At 28.3% G+C, this 17,110-nt stretch overlaps 2 protein-coding genes across 2 annotated transcripts; one reads left to right on the top strand and one right to left on the bottom strand.

The window, feature by feature from the left end:
* The first annotated feature begins 1,457 nt into the window (after positions 1 to 1,457).
* Positions 1,458 to 7,351, top strand: LOC111026836 (RNA exonuclease 5). The gene is made up of 8 exons (XM_022304981.1): positions 1,458 to 1,744; positions 4,447 to 4,589; positions 4,653 to 4,834; positions 4,948 to 5,261; positions 5,559 to 5,753; positions 5,832 to 6,021; positions 6,081 to 6,227; positions 6,914 to 7,351. Exons 1-8 carry the CDS (start codon positions 1,571 to 1,573, stop codon positions 7,252 to 7,254), a joined length of 1,686 nt encoding a protein of 561 aa, XP_022160673.1. The 5' UTR covers positions 1,458 to 1,570; the 3' UTR covers positions 7,255 to 7,351.
* Positions 7,352 to 8,346: 995 nt separating this feature from the next.
* LOC111026835 (lon protease homolog 2, peroxisomal-like) lies at positions 8,347 to 16,224 on the bottom strand. Its single transcript, XM_022304980.1, has 16 exons — positions 16,133 to 16,224; positions 12,619 to 12,703; positions 12,363 to 12,543; positions 12,198 to 12,301; positions 11,972 to 12,128; positions 11,752 to 11,893; positions 11,489 to 11,666; positions 11,243 to 11,424; positions 11,004 to 11,151; positions 10,694 to 10,897; positions 10,516 to 10,624; positions 10,298 to 10,449; positions 10,005 to 10,235; positions 9,742 to 9,924; positions 9,566 to 9,676; positions 8,347 to 8,680 (listed from the first exon to the last, which is right to left on the bottom strand). The coding sequence occupies exons 1-16, from the start codon at positions 16,222 to 16,224 to the stop codon at positions 8,561 to 8,563; spliced, it is 2,379 nt and encodes a 792-aa protein (XP_022160672.1). The 3' UTR covers positions 8,347 to 8,560.
* Between the last annotated feature and the right edge of the window lie 886 nt (positions 16,225 to 17,110).

Genomic DNA, 17,110 nt, shown 5'->3' with positions numbered 1-17,110 from the left:
ATTATAACTTAAAAATAGTATTATATTATAATTAGGTATAAACTTAATAGACAATTTTGTATTTTCGGACTTTTTGTCCGACAGTAAAAATGTACTCGGACTTTTTGTCCGGCAATCAAAAAATAAATCCGGACTTTTAGTCCAACTTTTTTCATTCCGGACTTTTTGTCCCCGGACTTTTTGTCCCCGGACTTTTTGTCCCCGGACTTTTTGACCCCGGACTTTTTGACCGATTACCATACCATGCATACAAGCTTTAACCAAGCTCGGGTTAAGACAATTTTTGCCCCGGGGGCATATTATTTTAGGGACCTATATTATACAAGTATACAATATACATAATAAACAGTAAATATACAATATACATAATAAACAGTAAATATACAATATACATTAAAACTAGCTTAAGACGCTCTTCAAGGAACCAGTTCTCTAGACTCTAGAGCGGGAAAGCGTCGTATGTGGGAATTGAAAAAAAGGACCGTTGGGAAACAGCGCCTTAAGCAAGATTTACTGTATTTCAGATAATATATAAGTTTCGTTTTGTGATGTAGACACCCACTAAGAAAGGATTTTTCGAAAATTCAACCACAACTTGGGTTAAAAGGGGTAGAAATGGAAAAATTGATCGAAAATTATATTTTCTTGGTCATTGAATTTGCTATAATTATTTAAATAGTTAGTATAAAAAACGGCACGCGGGCGAACCTGGTTATTCAGTTTATTTATTATAATATTATAAAAAAACGTACCAACTGTCTGAGGTCCACTATATTGTTCGATATTTCAGATATCTGTGGTTTTCTACGAAATTCTAAGTAGAGTGTAGACACTATCTATAAATCCATAAATCCATTGTTAATAACAAATAACAATGGTACCTGACACCTGTGGACTGTGGCTAGTCCCTTACAATACCTATTTCGGCTCTATTGGTTAAAAACCAAGATTAGGGTAAAGGTCCATAGGGTGTTTTATTCTATATTCTTAATCAATATTATTACATTTTATTAAGTGGGGTAAGACATTTAATAATTAATTAGTATTGAAATAAAAAAATTGTTTCACTCATTCACTGTTCAGTGTTCAGTACCTAATTCAGTATTTCAGTATGTTTATCGGCTTCGTGCAGTGAAAAACATATTATTGTTATTTATTTGTAACAACTAACAAGTGACGGTTCGAGATAATATTATATATAATAGATATTAGATAATGTTATCTTAGTTCATACTTCATGCCTCATGGGGTTTGATGAAATGAACGATTGAACGAGCGAAAATTATATTATATTTACCATTTTGTCGTTTCGGTAAAAAGTTTTTCTCGAATGAACGAATGAACGATTTCGTTCGTCGTTTTGTCGTTTTACGTTCTTTGGGTGAACGATTTCAGTGGTGAACGATGTCGTTCTCCTTTTAGTGAACTAGGTCCAATCGTTCACTTGGGTGAATAGTTCAATTCTAACCTTAGTTAATAGCATGATTTAAGATAGTCTATCTTAAATCATGGTTAATAGGTCTATGTTCGCGAACGACCCATCTCTAGTTCGAACTTTGTGGCTATTAACATGGGCAAGCGAAAGTTGACCGATAAGTCGCCGTTGTCATCGAACGCTCAACCAGTCGTCAAGTATAAACGTACTTGCGAGCAACCTCCGTCCTCCAACGGTGCTAAAACACTTACCGAAGAAGAGTACTCAAAATTAAAACTCTATTTAAAAGAGAAAAAAAAAATTTTGAAAGTGAGTACCACAAAATAAATAGTTTTTTTTTACATCTATAACTTTCATAAATATTATCAACTAGCAACTCTACTATACGATTAAAACAATTACCTATTTAGAAATACAGTGGATTCCGCTTATTGTGGGCAAACATGTCTGGTCCTAATACAAATGTATATTAAGAGGACACTACACCTGCATGTGTTGTCTCCGTCTTACAAACGTACAACATATCAAAAACAGTTTTGCTCGAAATAAAAACCACTCAAGCTGTAGTCCAAGCCAAGCAACCAAATTTTCACACTATAAACAAGAGAACATTTATTGTGCAACATCGTTTTTATTTTTTCGATATCCCAAATACAAGAAAAGTTAATGTTTGAAATAATTAATTTTGAAGCTATAAGAACTTTTCTTGTATTTATTATACCAAATAAATAAAAACAATATTGCACAGTAAATGTTCACTTGTTTACAGTGTGAAAATTTGGTTGCTTAGCTTGGACTACAGCTTGAGTGGTTCTATTTCGCACAAAACCGTTTTTGATATGTTGTACATTTATAAAACGGAGACAACACATACGGGTGTAGCATCCTCTTAACGATGTTAAATAAAACCACATAATATGGACACTCGATTTGGTTTATGTGGGCAATTTAATTTTTTCATAGTTAGAATATACACATATGTATTTAAAAACTACTAATTTAACCGAGTTTTGTCAAATTTATAAGATTGTGCTTATCGAAAGTAATAAAAATCATTACCATTCAAACCTTAATGGGATTATGATGTGTGTAAATGTTATTAGATGTGACAAAAATAAAGTGATAGATGGCACGCGTTCTGTAACTGGCTATTGAGCCGCATTTCTGTTTTAACGCAAATTTCACATTACTGTAAATTTGGTAATTAAATAATGTAAAACAATTTTCTTCGGGAAATTCATTAATAGTTGTTTCTTGGATTCTTGAATATATATTGTAAGTGTTAGTGTAAGTGTAGGTCCAATCCTATATTCATTTCTGTAATAATGGTTTTTTTTATTATTATCTGCAAATTACTTTGAAACAATGTTAAATTTATAAAGTTCTGTTAATGTAATTTATGTTGTAGTTTTGTACATTCAAAAAATAATACAAATATGGATTATTTCTATAGAATTAATACTCAATGAGATAAGTTTAGAATTAAATAAATATCTACTTTTTTTTTGTTAAAACATGCTTAACAGTATCTTGTCACTGTAATGAACTGATTTACAACAATTTTTTTGTCTACTTCATGTATTTTTTTAATGAACATTAATTATACGGATGAGCTAAAGCAGCGCAAGACACATATATAATGAACTAGAATTTTATTATAAATTGGTAACAGATAAAGTAAAATCTTTTGTCTTACCCTTTAATCTTCAAGGTATCACTAGTTTATATAAAATAACAATTCAATATTTAAATCATATTCTATATTAAATAACAAAATATACTAAACTGCATCTAAAATATATCTAATGATGTAAAAAATAAAAAAAAAACATTTATACAATATCTCCCTGATCATAAAGATTTATAAATTACATAGGTAATTGTTATGAGGTTGTCTAAGGATTTTCAGCTTGAAATGTCTGTTAAAGCATTATATTGTGCCCTTGTTTGACCGACACTTGAATATAGTTGTGCAGCTAGAGCGAGTCCAGCTTAGGTTTTTGCGTTTTGCAAGTTACATTTTAAAAATCCCCTGTCCTCCACATAATTACACTCTGGTAGGAGTGGCCCTATCTTCTTTAACTAACCAAAGACATACTGAGGGCATTAGGTTCATTGAAGGCTTATTGAATGGTAAAATAGAATCTTCTCCAATCTTATCTTAATTTTTTTAAGGTACCTTAAGCGTTCAACTCAATCCACTGCTCCTTTTTTACTTCCCACATGCTGTCACTAATTATTTTGCAAACAAGCCAATAGAGCGAATAATGTCCTAAATTTGACACCCTTTTAATATCCAATTTTTAATGTATAGTGTCGTTGACGGGAACAAACCTCCTGTGTAAAAAAGTGTAGTTTTCTAGAAATACAAAAAACCACATTGGAGGTATTTCATAAATGATTTATTGTAGATAACACATTGGAGAAATCGTTTATTATTTTTCATTAATTCTACGACACAGATAGTACATAGAAGATTTAATCAATAAATAGCTTTTTTTCTGAATCCAGGGATACCAAAACCTCAAAATCATAAATTTGGCATATAGAAGGTTCAATTCTATCAACGACAACAGTTTTATTTTTCTGTTTCTTTTGTTCTACTTCTGAATTATTGACATTGTTTATGTATGTTATAAATATAAAAATAAACTATATATATTTCTATCTATGTATGAAAGGGCTCACAAATAAACAATAATATGGTAATACATTGAAAATTCCAATTCTACACTCTATGTATATATTTATTGAAAATTCATATCACATATCTTTGTGAATCAATTATGTTGTTGGTACTTGGAAATAGTTTTGATAGTTGATATTTTTTTATGTTAATATTTCAATCATCATCAAAAGTATATTTTGAAACATATTTTTTAAATTATTGTAACTGATTCAGTTTAAAGACATTAAATATGAATACACTAGTATTGTTATACCTAATACATTTTATCATTAACTTAAACAAAATTATTGCATTATTAAATTGAATAAACTTATTTTTTCAGACTTTCCCCCGAATATTACTTAATGCCCGTGGACAATTGTCACAGTTAAATGATAGTGGTTTCAGTGAAAGTCCATTATTACCTTCCGACTTAAATGAGTTAATTCTATATTCTGTGTATGGTCCAGGAAAATATGTTCCAAAGTAAGTTATTGGGTTATTGAAATTACTTATTCATTTTGAAAAAAATTTATCTTAATGTTTTAGATGGTCGAGTTTAGAAATGCAATGTAACTTAAATCAAACTTGTGTTTTAATAATCGATGGGTGTGAAGTAAAAAATAAGGAAGATTTTTCACATTTTAATAATTCTCTGCCAGTGTTTTCAAAGTATAAATTTTTACCTCCTATTGAAGTTGAGCTTCCACCAAGTTGGTGTACTGATTATGGTAAATAATAAGCTATTTATTTAGAAGTTTTGTAAATGGATTATTGGCAACCAAAATAAAATTCTCTATAAGAAAATAGTTTAATAAATAAAATAAAAGTTATATTTTATTAGATGCTGACACCACAACTTCAATAACCGACGATGTAGTCTCAGAATCTACACAAACACAAAAAGAAAATGTTGAAAATAAAGAAATTTGCTCACGAACACGTTTACTGATGTCTTTAAACCAAATGATGATTCACAATTATCCTTTACCTACTAATAAACGTCAGTTTACAATGGATGGATTTCGTTTTACTAAAAACCATTACTTGCCTGTTACCGATGACAGTCCAATGTATGCAATTGATTGTGAAATGTGTTATACATCTATTGGTAGAAATGAACTTACTAGAGTTTCCATTGTTAATGAACAATTAGAGGTAAGTTGTTATTAATAATTAACAATTAATTATGAGACATTTCAATTATACATAACTTAATAGGAATGTATAGTTTCCTCTAACGGTAAAAGGTCACTGAAAATATAATATCAATTATAATCAATTACTTAATATAATAATAATAATAATATGTAATATTAACAAATATTTTGATTAAGTTTTATTAATCTCCTCAGTATTTACCCTAAAATAGATTTAAAAAATACCATACCAAACTACTTTCAGCTGTCTTTCTATTTTAATTTTTTTTTTATGTGGATTATGTTTAATTTTTAGGTAATATATGAGTCTTTGGTGAAACCTACAAACAAAATTACTAATTATTTAACTGTATATTCTGGAATCACAGCTTCAAAACTTAAGGATGTTAAAACCACTTTATCAGATGTACAAGAAGATATAATAAAAATATTATCTCCAGATTCAATTTTGATTGGACAATCATTAAATTGTGACTTGGAAGCATTAAAGGTAAAAAAAAAAATTTTGTTTTTAATTAACATTGTGTTTCACCTAAAATAACAGTTTTTGATACTATATATTTTTTAGCTATTCCATCCATACATTATAGACACTAGTGTTATTTTCAATTTGAATGGAAATAAAGGGTCTAAAAGTAAATTAAAACTTTTGGCCAAAAATTTTTTGGACATGAATATTCAATGTGGTAATCTTGGACATGATTCTATTGAAGACAGTCGTGCTACAATGTTACTTGTACAGCTTAAACTATGCAAATGTATGTATAAATGTTAAAATTAATTCTTAACTTTAAATGTTATTGAATTTTATTTATAGCGCTGACTTACGGAGATGCATATTTAATTGGTCAGAAGAGATTAGCTGAATTTGTTAATAAAAAAATCAAAATAAATGTTAAGCACATAGAAACATTTAAAAAGTTCTTAGCATTATTGCAGAGTGTTTCAGAAAGTTCAGCCAAAGGTGATTATTATTATAATAAAATTGATAAATATCATGATACTATAATATTTTTATTGGTTTAAAATGATTTAAAATTTAAAATATATTATTTCGAGTATAAAAACCTAATTCAAAATTTCTTCTAACTCTTGTGTTATTTTTTTAATATTAATATTTAATAGTTTTTGTTTCAATTATTCCAATAAAGAATATTTTACAAACAAAGTTTTTAATTAAACAGTCTTTATATAAGGAGGCAATTTTTGTTGGTTTTCACAGTTGACCCAAATGGAAGAATTCTCTACAAAAAAACAATTTAATTAAATTAGCCAGCCCAATTTTATGACACCCATTGTTACTTCTTTTTGTGTATTTATATATATTTTATACTTGGTTAATTTAAAGTAGAGGAACCATGTTTTGAACATTTGTATACTTTTTAAAATAATCTCCAGTGTTACATAAATAATTTGGTCTGTCTACTATCGAGGTACTACTGTTAGACAAATTTATTAACTATTATACTATTCTAAATAAATATAATCCTTTTGTACCTACATTTCTGTTTATTTTATTAATCTATTATAATTTTCCAATTAGCTTAATTAAGCTTTGTTCAAAATCATCAGTATATAATTTATATTATGTGATGATTATTCAATAAAAAAATCTTTTTCCTTGTGTTAACGCGAGTTAATATTTTACAGGTAAAGTTCATCTGAAAAAGAACCTAATGGCAGCATATGATAATATATGGTCAACGTCCAAGTTAAATATTGAAGAGCATTCGACCAACAAAGTTGTATTAGAATCAGTGTGTAAATCAATGGAAGACACAACTAATCGATTTTGCATGGCACACATGCAACTAAAAAATAAAAATAATTTAGACCTAGTAAATCGGTGGTGCGAAAAGTATTGGGCAGCAATGTCTTCATTTGCACTTTGTGCTGTGCTATTTACTGGCTGTGGTGCCGAAGGCAAGAATTCTGTTTGCTTGTTGAATGTCAAGCAGCCACCTTTGAATCATTTACAAGATAAATTTTGATATAATTATTAACTATGTATTTTATACTTAAAATATTGTTAGTTTGTTATTGTTTCTGCCATGAACTTTGGGAAAGTAAATAAAATACTTTATAATACATTGTTTTATTTTTACACAGTAATCTTTGCCAATAACCATATTTGCACTTTTTAATATTTTTCAACATAAACATGGCGTATCTTTTAGAATATCTTAATCATTTTTTCTACTGTTCAACGATTTTTGTTGTAAATAGAAGACAGTGTTGTCTTTAATTGCTTTTGTATAATGTTTATGATTTTATACCAAATAATTTATGACTGAATGGAGCCTTGGTTAGTGGAAATTAGGTAAGTTAATGTGTATTATTTGAATTTTCCGGGGTCGAAACCTCCCCAATTTGTCCCTTTCTATCCTAATAATTAGTGGTTATAAAGTAATTTTCAGTAAGATGTTCACTTATTTTGACAACAAATCATGTCTTACAGTAAGAGTATGAATACTCCTGCGTCACTAAAGCATTGTAGAGGATAGAAGGTTACAGTCCGGCTCATGAAAAGAGTACATTGACTTCACTGATCCCTATGGCTGTTTTTAATAAGTGTTTATCAAAGATATTGGTGTGATTTTTTGAATTGTTGATGTACGTATTTTATTATGCCACCTGGCCACCATACAAAATGTACATTATGATAACATAACATAAAAGGAATACTCATTGTACATGCTCCGCCAAAATGATTCATAGTTCATGAGGCGACCAACAGCTGCACGAATGAACGCTACTAAAAATCTGAGAACCCCTGTTCGTGACATTATTTGAACTCCACCCATCTCCCTTGAACCTTTAATTTTTGAGAGTCAGACTATAGTAGTATAATATAACATAATACTAATTAAACCAAAAAGTAAAATATGTTGTATTTAAACATAGGCAATGGCTCCCTAATGATTATTTTATATTCATCATTTCGTTCATTAAAATATTAAATTGTTTTAATTTAGTTATTTATTAATACTAAAACAATTTTCTTATGAAATACATCTGTGGTGTAAACAGAGGCCTGCAAATTGTATTGAAACCCTAGAAATTTCTAAAATAAGAGGTCTCTGTTTAAATCTTTGAATGTATTTATTGAATTAATTTAGGTAAACAGTATTTACACACATAGCTAAAAAAATATTGGTTAGGTGTTGGAAGCATGGAGGAGGGCAAGGATTCCCACAAACGATCAAAATTTAGTTCAACTTACACCACGGTCATATATACAATTATTTAAAACTTTAAAATAATAAAAATATAATTAATAGTTTGTTAACGCTAGGATTAAAGTTTACATGTTTCCATTGTTGTAAATGATGGATTTTGCAGTATTGCCAATCCTCCAGGAATAACAATATCCAATACTTCTTCTAAATGTTTCACTGGGATAATATTTAAATCCTCCTAAAACAAATTGAATGTTTAAAAATGACAAACAATGTCATAGATTAGCGGTTTCCAAACTGTGCACCGCGGTGCCCTGAGAACTTTGCGAGGGCATCATGATTTTTAAAATATGATTTATAATTTATTGCAAGTTTTATTTATTTAAATTTGAATCTTGTAAAAAAATTTGTGCATTCACATTTAGACAGATTGAATTGAAACTTATTATCAATGAGAATAGAATTAAAAGTGTTTTTTCAAGATACAACAAGGCACCCCCAAAAAAAAGTTTGGAAACAGCTGTCATAGATCTAATTCCTATACTGCTAAAGAATAATTAATAAGAACCCCATATTAAATTATAAAGCATGGAGAAAATTTTTTTATGAAATTAGTCAAAATCACAAAAACGGTTAAATATTTTTAAAATATAGTTAATAAAATGTTATTTTCAAAATATAATCTAATCAACATTTTTTATATTTAAAATGCTTATACAATTCTTTGAAAAAAGATCTATAATATCTATATATATATATATATTCATATACTTCTGTAGTCATTTAAAAAAAAAAATTGATTTTACGAAATTTTTTTTGTAAAATGGGGAACCCGGAATTTCCTGTTATTGACACCACAAAGTACTAAAGTCAAAAATGCTGTAAAAAAGTAGAAATCAACCAACATTAAGAAAATAGTCTCGGAAATATGATTATGAGAAAAGCAATAAAGGAACACATTATCAGAAAAATAACATTGTTGATTCAAAACCGAATTTAACTGGGGAGGGTTTGTTACATTCATGTTGTGGTAATAAGTTTGAAATCATGATAAATCTGTATTCTGATTATTTGAAAAACACACATCAAGCACATTTTTCTTTTTACTTTTAAGTATACTTACTCTGATATTGTTAGGTATTTTTTTTAAATCTTTCATGTTATGGTCAGGAACGATGATCGTCCTTATTTTTGAGTTATATGCAGCTAAAATTTTTTCTTTCACGCCACCCACCTTTTAAGGCAAACATTTTATAATGAGAATTTCTAGTTGAATACATTATTGTATACATTACATACAGGCAATACTAATCCATTCAATGATATTTCTCCTGTCATTGCAATCATTGGTCTCAAAGGTATTTTCCAGAAAAGAGAGATTAATGCACAAACAATTGGCAGTCCAGCTGATGGTCCATCTTTTGGGATTCCCCCTGCGGGTAAGTGAACATGAACACAGAAATCATGTATGTTAACTTCATTCTAAATAATAAAAAATATTTTGAGATAGTAGGCTGGTGATTTCTTGTTATATGTCAACTAAAAAAAATGTAATCATTTACTTTTTTAGCAAAAGATTGTATCCAATGCTGTGCTATTAAAACCGATTCTTTTAAAGTCTGGCCAACTAGACCAGTTAGGACTAGCTGATTGTTATCATTGCTTGAATGCAATTTAGTTGCTTCAATAATTTGAACATTCCCACCGACTCTGGACCAGGTCATTCCAAGGGCAACACCTATTCTATTACAACTTTCTTCAACCAGTGTATTTTTCACATAATATAATTCACTCTGAAAAATTTAAATTTTAAGTTATAAATTCTATAAAAATATCATTTTTTTCAAGTACTTACATCAAGAATATTTGACAATAATTCTGGGGTGATCACATAGTTTTTTATTTTTTTATCACCATTCTCAACTATGTCTACAGCAATATGATGACAAATAACTTCAAGTTTACGCTGCAATTCTCTTACACCAGATTCTCTAGTATATTTTTGAACTAATCAGAATTAAATACTTATATTATGACATAATACTGTAGATAATAATAAATAATAATACATACTTATATCTTTTACAGTATTTTTGCAAATAGTTATCTGCAATTCATTCATATTATGATCTTTAAGTATCTTGGGAATTAAATAAATTTCTGCAATTTGCATTTTTTCTTCCTATGAAATTAAGTAAAATATTTTATAATAAAATAATATCAACTATTTATGATTGATAACATAATATACTTGTGTGTATCCTTCCAAATAAATTATCTCCATTCGATCACGCAATGTTAGTGGTATATCAGCAGCACTATTAGCTGTTGAAATAAACATCACTTGACTGACATCAAATGGCAAACTAATATACGAATCAACAAATGAGCTATTTTGTTCAGGATCTAAAACTTCTAATAATGCTGCAGCAGGATCACCACTTGAACCTTTATACTAAGAATAAACAAAAAATGTATACATATCAAAATAATATGTTGGATTATAATTTAACAATAAATAATAATTATTAATTTATAGAAATATTATTGTTATTATTTACCATCTTGTCAATTTCATCCAATAAAATAATAGGATTGTTGGTTTTTGCTTGATGAATTGCTTGAATTATACAACCAGGCATTGCCCCGACATATGTTCTTCTGTGTCCTTTAATATCTGAATAGTGGTTTATCCCACCTAATGATATTCTAAAACAAAATTAATTAGTATGGTTATTGATAATAATACAATACAATTATTATGTGTATCAATTTTTAAGTAAACGTTAATTAATTAAACCTTTTAAAAGTTCGATTTAACGAGCTGGCAATAGCTTTAGCGATAGATGTCTTGCCAACACCAGGTGGCCCAATAAGACAAAGTATAGGACCTCGTCGATCTGGGTTCAATATTTTCACAGCAATGAATTGCAGTATTCTATTTTTCACCTTTTCCATGCCATAATGGTTTGATTTCAATACCTACAAGAATATAAAATAATTAGTATTAATTAAAATAATTGTACCTATTTCAATAAATATTTACATTTTTAGCTTTTTCCAGATCTAAAGTTTCATTTGTACGTTTGTTCCATGGTAAATTGGCGATATAACTGATATGATTTACAAATACAGAATAATCAGGATTGCTAGTACTCATTTCATGAAGTCTTTTAAATTCCTCCATAATCACTTTAAGTATCGATTTTGGCATGCCCGAATCTCTAAGTAAGAATTATGAAAGTAAAAAGAATTAAATATTAATAAATTATTTGTAATATTTTTACATATTATGTAAATAACACTGACTTAATGTCTATTTGTAATTGTTTTAATTCTTGTGAAATTGGTTTCTTGAGAAAAATACCCCTATGCCCACCGATACCATTAGGAAGTATATAAGGGACTGGAATTAAACCTGTTTTTTCAGATTTTGAATATTTGTTCTCATCTATTACATAAACAACATAATATTAAACTCTTCAAATTTGAGCATAATAGAAACAAAAAAATATTCAATATTACATACTAATTGTTTCTCGTTTCAACCAATCTGTAACAAATTTCAATAGATCGTTTAAGCTTGAAGCTCTAAGAATTTCATAGGCATCAGCTGGAGTTAAATGTACAAAACTTTTCAAAACAATATCTACAGTTTGATGCAAGGGAGTTTTATTAAATAAAATCTGTAAAGTAATAAAATCATTAGGTAACAATATAAATTAATAGCTAGTTTGAATTTTATTTGCTCATGCCTTCAATGAATCTCTTGTTAATATGACTGGTTCAGAATAATTTAAAAAGTCATTCACCGCTTTACTAAACTCAGCGTTAAGTTCATTTATTGTCTTTTCATCACCTAAATTATGATATATTTAATTAATGATTTACAACATATATTTGAATTATGTATCAATTACCTTGGAGTATTTTAAAATTTTCAATTGTAATGATTTTACTAATTTGTAATGGTTCTTCAGAAATTTTATCATCCAATTTAAAACGACATAATCCTTCCGTTACTAAAACAAAATCTTTAGGAACAGAATCAACTTCAATTATACTTAAAACCAAACCGACTGTTCCGATTATATTGTCAGCCTAAAATTTGTAAGTAATATAGATTAAGTACCAACTGTCATTTGTATTTTTTAATAAATTATTAATATTTACTACCTTTTCAAAATCGGATTTAGGTATTACACCTAGATGTATTGATTTTGAATCTAGATTGGTTTGAAGATAATTCAATAAATTGGAGCTGAAAATATATAGTTAACATTAGTTTATTAAAATGTTAAATTTTTATGTCTTAAACTTATGATTGACAAACTTAATGAAATACCATTTTCATTATTCATTACACAATTTTTAACTTTTATAACAGACTATAATTGGCTGATTTTTCAATTAAATTTGTTAGTAAAAAATGTTAATGATAATATTTACATTAATACAAGCAGTGTCGGCCTGGCCATGGCCGCTAGACCGAAAACGGGGCCAGCGCCTTACTTTTTTTTAGGGTCTCGGATCTAGGTCTATATAGGGAGTAGGAACTCTGCAATGTGTTTATCATGTATACAGTACGTCATTTTTAGGCAGAATTTTTCTTTAGTCCAAATATAGTTTATTATGGAGCCTCTTGAAAAAAATGATCCGTGGGCCTTTGATGAGCCAGATCAACACTGAGTTACTGCGGGCAGATTTCTAACATAAAATTATCTTTTGATTCTATGCCAGATATTATACATCTCCCCAGGTATTTATTTTTCGGGTAGGCAGCAGTCTTAGAATTTTCTTATAATTAATGTATACTGTATTAAATACTAGTACACTTAAATATAGATTGTAAACTATAGGCAATATGCATATTTTAAGTAAGCATATAAAATAAATCTAAGGCCAGCCTTAGTGCAAATTTTTATTGGGCATTTTATTACATTATTATTATAACTTATTCACAGATTTTTACACTATAAGTATTATAGAAATATTCAATTTAAGATTAAGGAGATATACTCCTAAAGGCAATACTTTTATGTTTTCATCTGTGCTTTGGTGCCTTTATTGTTGGTAGTTACATTGACACCTATTTACAGACCAGCACATCCCTGCAATTATTTTTAAAAAACACGTTCAGCACACATATAAGATTATATTAGATAGGTAGGTACCTCTAAGCTCGCATATAACTGCATTGTTTTATACGAGGTTTTATGTGACATACTAGATTGAGCTAACTAATTAGATACCTACATTAGAAGTACATAAAATTAATATAAATTTAGGAAGGTACATACAAATTATTAATATTTATGATAACAATAGTCAGAGTAAAAGGTATACTTGATACAATAAGACCAAGTATGATGGAATATTAAAACAATTGTGATTTGTGACCGTTTTTTAAAGTTTAATAATTCATAATTATTCCAAAATAAAAATTTAAAAAAGTATTCTTGTTTAATCATCAGAAAATATTTATATTTTGAAAAAAAAATGTTTTCTTTATTTACCTTTCAGTAAAATTGAAGATAAATTGTAAATAATTCTGAATCTTTTACAGAATTGAAAAACTCCTATCATCAAACAATTCGTTAAGGCAGTTGTAAGGTACATTCTGAAGAGTGACAACAAATTGAAAAATGCTACGGGTCTAAGATTTTTAATTATTATTTAAGATGATAAAGAGATTTAGGATCTTGGCATTTATGGAACTACTTACTACATTATCTTCGAAAATGCAATTCTTTATAAATAACAATAAACAAATTTGTAACACAATAATCTCTGATACATTATTAAAGACTATACAGTATACTAATTTTGTCTTCGACTGATATTGTCATCATAAAATAGTTACAGTCGTCTACCTCAGACGTAATCATTATTACGATCATTATTATTGATCGAGATTGTACGCAACAGTTATATTTTAAAACATTTTTTGCTCAAGGTAATTGACACTAATTGCCGATATTGCCTAATGGTTAATCTAGCGCTGGAAGTTTTTTTTAGTAACAGTTCTTTTTACAGCTACAGTGCCTTACATTTAGCACATATTAATCAAAACATGGATAGTAAACGATCCTTGATTAATTTATAATACATAATATGATACAAACTATACATATCATAATTTGTATGATATTATCATAAACTCATGGTGCTATTATTCCAACTAGCTCAATAGTGAAGGTTTAATACTGTATGGCAGGAGTCTTCAACCTTTTTATGCAGCGGGACATATATTATTTTTTAAATATCATGCATTAGAAGTAAAAACATGTATTGTATAAAAAAGTTAAGTTTTATTAGTCATTTATATCTATGTAGGTAATTTAATTTATTTTATCGCATATTTCCGAAAGTGATAGCTTAGCCGCTATAATTTTATCAAAATAGAAAATATATATGCTAAATTTAAAATGTGATCGCAGGTCGCGGGTTGAAGACCCCTGCTGTATGCTATTGAAAATATATGTATTAGTAACAGTGTTGGGTAAGTTACTTTTTAAAAGTAACTAAGTTACATTACAAGTTACAAAATAAAATAGGTAACTAGGTTACTTGATAGTTACTCGGATACAAAAGTAATGCGTAACGTTACATTTTTTACTCAAAAGTAACTAGTTACAATGACGTTACTCTTGTGTTATTTACGTCTCATAAAAAAAAAGTCTTTTTTAAATCAATCTTTTTTTATATTTATTTTATACAATAATGTATTTTCAAAATTTTGATCAGTTATTCTAGCTCGTTTTTTCGTACAAATATCTCCAGCTACACTAAAGAGCCTTTCAACAGAAGCTGAAGAAGGGAGTGATGTATTAAATTTTACAAACATTTGTTTCATCATAGGTAAACTATTTAAAATTTTTAAATCTTCTGTATACACTGTATTATAATAGCGCTCCACTTCACCATTGAGTTGATCAGAAACTAGGTTAAAATCAGTTAAATTGAAAATAATATTAACACAAAATCGTATATTTATAAAATTATATTAGATTATACTGTGAAAATTTTGTGATTACATAAATGCCTACTTAAATTATTAATATAATTACATTTTCTGATGCGGATACGAGGGGAAGGACTGCCCCGTGAAATAGCACCACGATAGTATCCCCCCCCCAAAAACATTAAATTTATAATACCTTATAATATAACTTCTAAATAATTAACGTAGTTACTCTTGCGTTACCCAAAAATAATAATAACGAAGTTACCATAACGGCATAACGTTACTGAAAAATGTAACTATGTTACAGTAACGAGTAACGCATGTTACGTAACTACCCAACACTGATTAGTAATAATAAGTATTTCAAAATATTTACAATATTTACAATCAAAATATGTTTAGAAGCCCTTAGCCCAATCATGAGCCTGCCTAATATACTCCTGGTATTGTCTAATTTTTATTCTTATGAAATATGGGGCCATAATTCCACAAATTATAAACATAATATACTATATAATCATTATAATCTATGATAACACAGTAATTATTGTCAATTGATTATTTTAACAAAACTAAAGTTTGAAGTTTGGTCATATAAAATAAATAATAATCACTAAAATAGTATTTGATTAATAAGTAACGGTAGAAAATCTTAAAAGCAGTAAAGTACAACAAGATTAGGCATTGATTGTATATTAATGTATGATTTTATGTAATTCTTACTATTTTTCAACTGGTAATCGAATTTTCAAAATATAACCGGGAATCAAAACTGGTGTTGTATAAATAATAGGCAATTCGTTGGGAATATTCATTTTTGCTTAAAATTAACAAAATAATAGTTCTTAATTGTTAAATTGTTATTTGACATTCGGTAAATGGAAATTAATAATAAAGTATTAAAATTAAATAAAATAACGACAGAAACTTGTCAGAAACTAAGGAACGTTAACTTCAAATCACTAAACGACACATCAGAAAATAGATATTAGATAATATTATGTCAGGTACACCATATACTGCGCCAACAACAAAATAAAAAATTACAAAAACAAATATCAATGAACTACTTTTAACTGGTTTAATGTTTAATCTATAATAGTCTGAAAAAGATTCACATATCTATTTATTGAATACTAATTACTATGCTACATGCAGAACATGACCATGCGTTATTGACATTTTATGTTCGTTCTTCGTGGAGTTCTTTTATCTTTAGCCGAATTCTTATCACAGGGCCGAACTGTCCCCGTCCCATCAATCACAGAACCATTCTAGACGTCTTAATGGAGTTTCTACAGGGAATTCTTAGGCTTGTTCGTTTTAACAAAAAGGGTACACCAAAGCGTTCGTTTTGAAATAGTGTAGTCGTACACGCTGTTTGTTTTAAAAAAGTTTTACATCAGTGTACACTTTTTTCACACCGACCAAAGTGCGGGTGTAGATGGTGATGGTTATCATTTCTTATCACCGAATAGTTGATTCTGTACACGGTCTTAGATTCTGTAGTTCTCAAATAGTTATCAGTAATTAAAATTGATAAAAATGATCAGCTGATTAATCTACATTCTACACCAAAAACGTGCGTTTTGAAAACGAATTTCTGATCACACCCCTTACACTATCCTCATTCCTCACACACTACACTTATTAGTGTACACTTTTTTTCAAAACGAACAAACCTAATAAACGTTTTATAGC

This window comes from Myzus persicae, unplaced genomic scaffold, assembly GCF_001856785.1.
Source record: "Myzus persicae strain clone G006 unplaced genomic scaffold, MPER_G0061.0, whole genome shotgun sequence".
Taxonomy (NCBI): domain Eukaryota; kingdom Metazoa; phylum Arthropoda; class Insecta; order Hemiptera; family Aphididae; genus Myzus; species Myzus persicae.
Note: the sequence above shows the minus strand (reverse complement) of the source record. Positions and strands in the feature narration are given on the sequence as shown.

Coding starts and splice junctions, on each gene's coding strand:
- LOC111026836 (XM_022304981.1), top strand. CDS start 1,571: ATGGGCAAGCGAAAGTTGACCGATAAGTCGCCGTTGTCATCGAACGCT. Junction 1,745..4,446: donor AGAAAAAAAAAATTTTGAAA/GTGAGTACCACA, acceptor TTATTTTTTCAG/ACTTTCCCCCGAATATTACT. Junction 4,835..4,947: donor AAGTTGGTGTACTGATTATG/GTAAATAATAAG, acceptor ATATTTTATTAG/ATGCTGACACCACAACTTCA.
- LOC111026835 (XM_022304980.1), bottom strand. CDS start 16,224: ATGAATATTCCCAACGAATTGCCTATTATTTATACAACACCAGTTTTG. Junction 12,129..12,197: donor TAACAAGAGATTCATTGAAG/GCATGAGCAAAT, acceptor ATTACTTTACAG/ATTTTATTTAATAAAACTCC. Junction 9,925..10,004: donor TACAATCTTTTGCTAAAAAA/GTAAATGATTAC, acceptor TTTATTATTTAG/AATGAAGTTAACATACATGA.